The following is a 3,021-nucleotide window of genomic DNA, read 5'->3' on the forward strand; positions in this document are numbered from 1 at the left end:
GCATCTGTTTGTTATAGTAACTAGGGGCTCGAGGCAATTTGGTGCAATCGTTTGTTTTATAGACAACAATGTGATTCCAATAAGAAACGAATTGTTAAGTACAGTAGTTTGTCTACTTAAACGAAACTTTGTTATTGACATCAAATATCCACCAGAGTTGCGGCACATTAAATTTTTGTCAATAGGTGGCTGCGATCTTTTATTATCAATTAATGAAAAATTGGATCAATTTTTTAATAAATTTCTTGTTATAAGTATTTTTAAATTTATATCTAATGGTTATTTTATTGGATTCAACGTTTTTTATAACATAAGTTGCTTAGTAGATTTTGTAAACAAGTTGTATTTGATTCTATATCACACTGGGACGGTTACATACAAAAGGTTGGCCGAAATTATTTTTCCAATTTTTTTTAAATTTAAATAAAATGTATATAATTAAGTATGTATATTCAAAATTTCACATAATTTTAATCTTTCCCAGAAACTTAACTTTGTAGCATTAGCGCAAATGAGATTTTTTCCCTGGATTGGTTCAAACACCAAATCAAAACTATGAAATTTAGATATTAAAACATACTTTAAAATTATAATAATTTTTCCTTAAAATTAAGAAAACATGTCTTTAAAAATTTTAAAGAGTCGAGGGGGGAGGAGGAGGAATGGGGGGGGGGCGAAGAAAGTTATTTCTGACCCCGCCCTCCCAACCTCCCAAAGTTACTTTAAAAGGTCCACACTAAGTAATTTTAAAGAAAAAACAGTATTGAATAAACTTTTTTTTTTTTAATAATGTTGTTAAAGTTATTTTTAATTTTCAAATAAAAGATTTTTCTTTATTGTTATTTTTCATTCTAATCATCATCAATTTCTACATCCATATTAAAGTTTTCATTAAATCGATCAACATCGTTGTCATCTTTTAATGTGTCATCGTCATTTTTGTCATTGCTTGTATTAACATTTTCTTCTTCTAGTACTAAAAGGTCGGTAACTTCTTTTGGAAGAAAATAAGTTTTATTTTTAGATCTTGTACTTAAAGATAATGCACTTATAATTGGATCTGATGAGTTAATTGCACGTGTCATCAAATAAATATTTTTTCTCTTAAGCACTTACGAGCATGTTGAAGCCGATCTTTTTTAGTTATTTTGTTGCGACACTCAAGTGCTTCTTCGCCCAAAGTTTTATGGACTGTTGCAAGAGTTTTGAACCAGCTTCAATCGGTTTTTAAGAAAATTGAATATGTTCCCTCGTAATAGTTGCTGAATTTTTTTAGGATGAACAGTATGGTTACTATTAATGGTTATTAAAATAGCACGAAACCTTATTATGAGTTCCTCGCTGATTCCCAGTATTTCACATAAAATTTTAGGATTTTTGAAGGCTTCTGCAAACGTTTCCTGTAGTTCTGTTACCAGGTCTTTCTGCTCTTGGCTCGTCGATTCTCAATCCCAAATGCCTTAACATTAAAAGGTGTATACGTTTTTTTGCTTCAGCGTACGTTTGTTTATATCCCTTGGTTAAGCCAAACTTTAATTTTAACACGATAGGCAATATGCACATAGTCGTAATCAAATCTTTTATAGCTATACACAGTAGAATGACAGAAGAGTATATAGTTATAACGATACATTCTGTAATAAACGGATGTATTAAACGAGAACGCAATGCCAAATATCGAAATGATTGGAGCACGGGAACAAAATACCCTTAAAAGGTTTACCCCTACCCCAAATGCGAGGGCAATAAGTTATTAAAATATTCTTTACCGAGGAGTAAAACTAATTACTCAATAATGCGCATGCGCTTTAATGCAACATTTCGTGAATTCTGAAAATGCTCTATGGAAAGACCAAATAAAGAGTACTGCAAAGAACTACTTAACTATTCATTCAAATGACTTAACTGAAAAGTAATATCATCCGCTTGAAAAATGTTATACATTACATGAAAGTAAAAACTATAGGTGTTTAATTGGTTCATTATATACGCACAATAAAATTCACTCTCCAACCTATTCTCCAAGGGATGGTTTTTAGTAGAGCTCCTAGCGCTTTTAGAGCTTATTTTGCTCATAGGACTTAATTATATGGGATTTTAACACTGATGAAGTTTGCATTTTTATTATGTGATTTATTTGTAAGTGTCGTGTTAAAATAACATAAATCATTTTAGAAAATCAAAAATGAATTATTCAAAATATGAATTACTAATCAAAATAACATAATCATTATATTTTTTATTCAATTTTTGTTTCCAAAGTGTTTCTTCGAACGGACCCGGACGGAGTACTCTGCGATTTTTCTATAAAAGTATTAAAGATTATTGATAATTTATAACTTAATTATATTATTAAAAACACAACTTTATCTTGAAGAAAACTTACGCAAAGAAAAGCTCTTGAAACATTCAAATTTATTACGCAAAAATAACATCCATTCCTCTTTAACTTGTTTATTTTCAACAGTGTAGAACAAGAAAATAAAAAAACCTTGTAAAGAATTGAAAATACAAAATAACCACTGAAAAACGGCTGTAGCTTTACCGACAGCTAAAATTGCAAATATCCAAGTAAATCCAAGCAAAGCAGAGCATGCGAAAGCAATTCGAATTTTTTTTTTGATATCAATCTTGTTATTTAAGTTTGAATTGCCGCTAATACCTCTAAGAACAAAAACTAGAACACAAATATTGCCTGCCATTATTACGCAAATAGGTAAAAGTATTCCAAAGTAAAATGGGTATCCTCGAACAACACATCTAAACATAAACAAAACATGAACTCCGCTGATTAAAAAAAAAAAAAAAAAAAAAAAAAAAAATTTTCAAAACCACTTACACTTGCGGGTCATTTGTTGTAATTGCTATTACATTTTCAGGACCTAATGAGTCTGGTTTACTTGCAGCTGTTGCAATTGTAAATACCAAAGGTATACCTAATTAAACATTTTATATATATATATATATATATATATATATATATATATATATAATATATATATATATATATATAAATATATA

General features: G+C 29.2%; 1 protein-coding gene across 1 annotated transcript in view; it reads right to left on the reverse strand.

The window, feature by feature from the left end:
- Positions 1 to 2,169: 2,169 nt before the first annotated feature.
- LOC105848474 (adhesion G-protein coupled receptor G2) overlaps positions 2,170 to 3,021 on the reverse strand; it is a 53,148-nt gene continuing 52,296 nt past the window's right edge. Inside the window, exons 10-12 of the mRNA XM_065808111.1 lie at positions 2,840 to 2,936; positions 2,387 to 2,760; positions 2,170 to 2,304 (exon numbers count right to left, since the gene is read on the reverse strand). Coding sequence (XP_065664183.1) covers positions 2,240 to 2,304; positions 2,387 to 2,760; positions 2,840 to 2,936 — 536 coding nt within the window. The 3' untranslated portion in view covers positions 2,170 to 2,239. The remainder of the gene's footprint in view (positions 2,305 to 2,386; positions 2,761 to 2,839; positions 2,937 to 3,021) is intronic.

Source organism: Hydra vulgaris, chromosome 10, assembly GCF_038396675.1.
Source record: "Hydra vulgaris chromosome 10, alternate assembly HydraT2T_AEP".
Taxonomy (NCBI): domain Eukaryota; kingdom Metazoa; phylum Cnidaria; class Hydrozoa; order Anthoathecata; family Hydridae; genus Hydra; species Hydra vulgaris.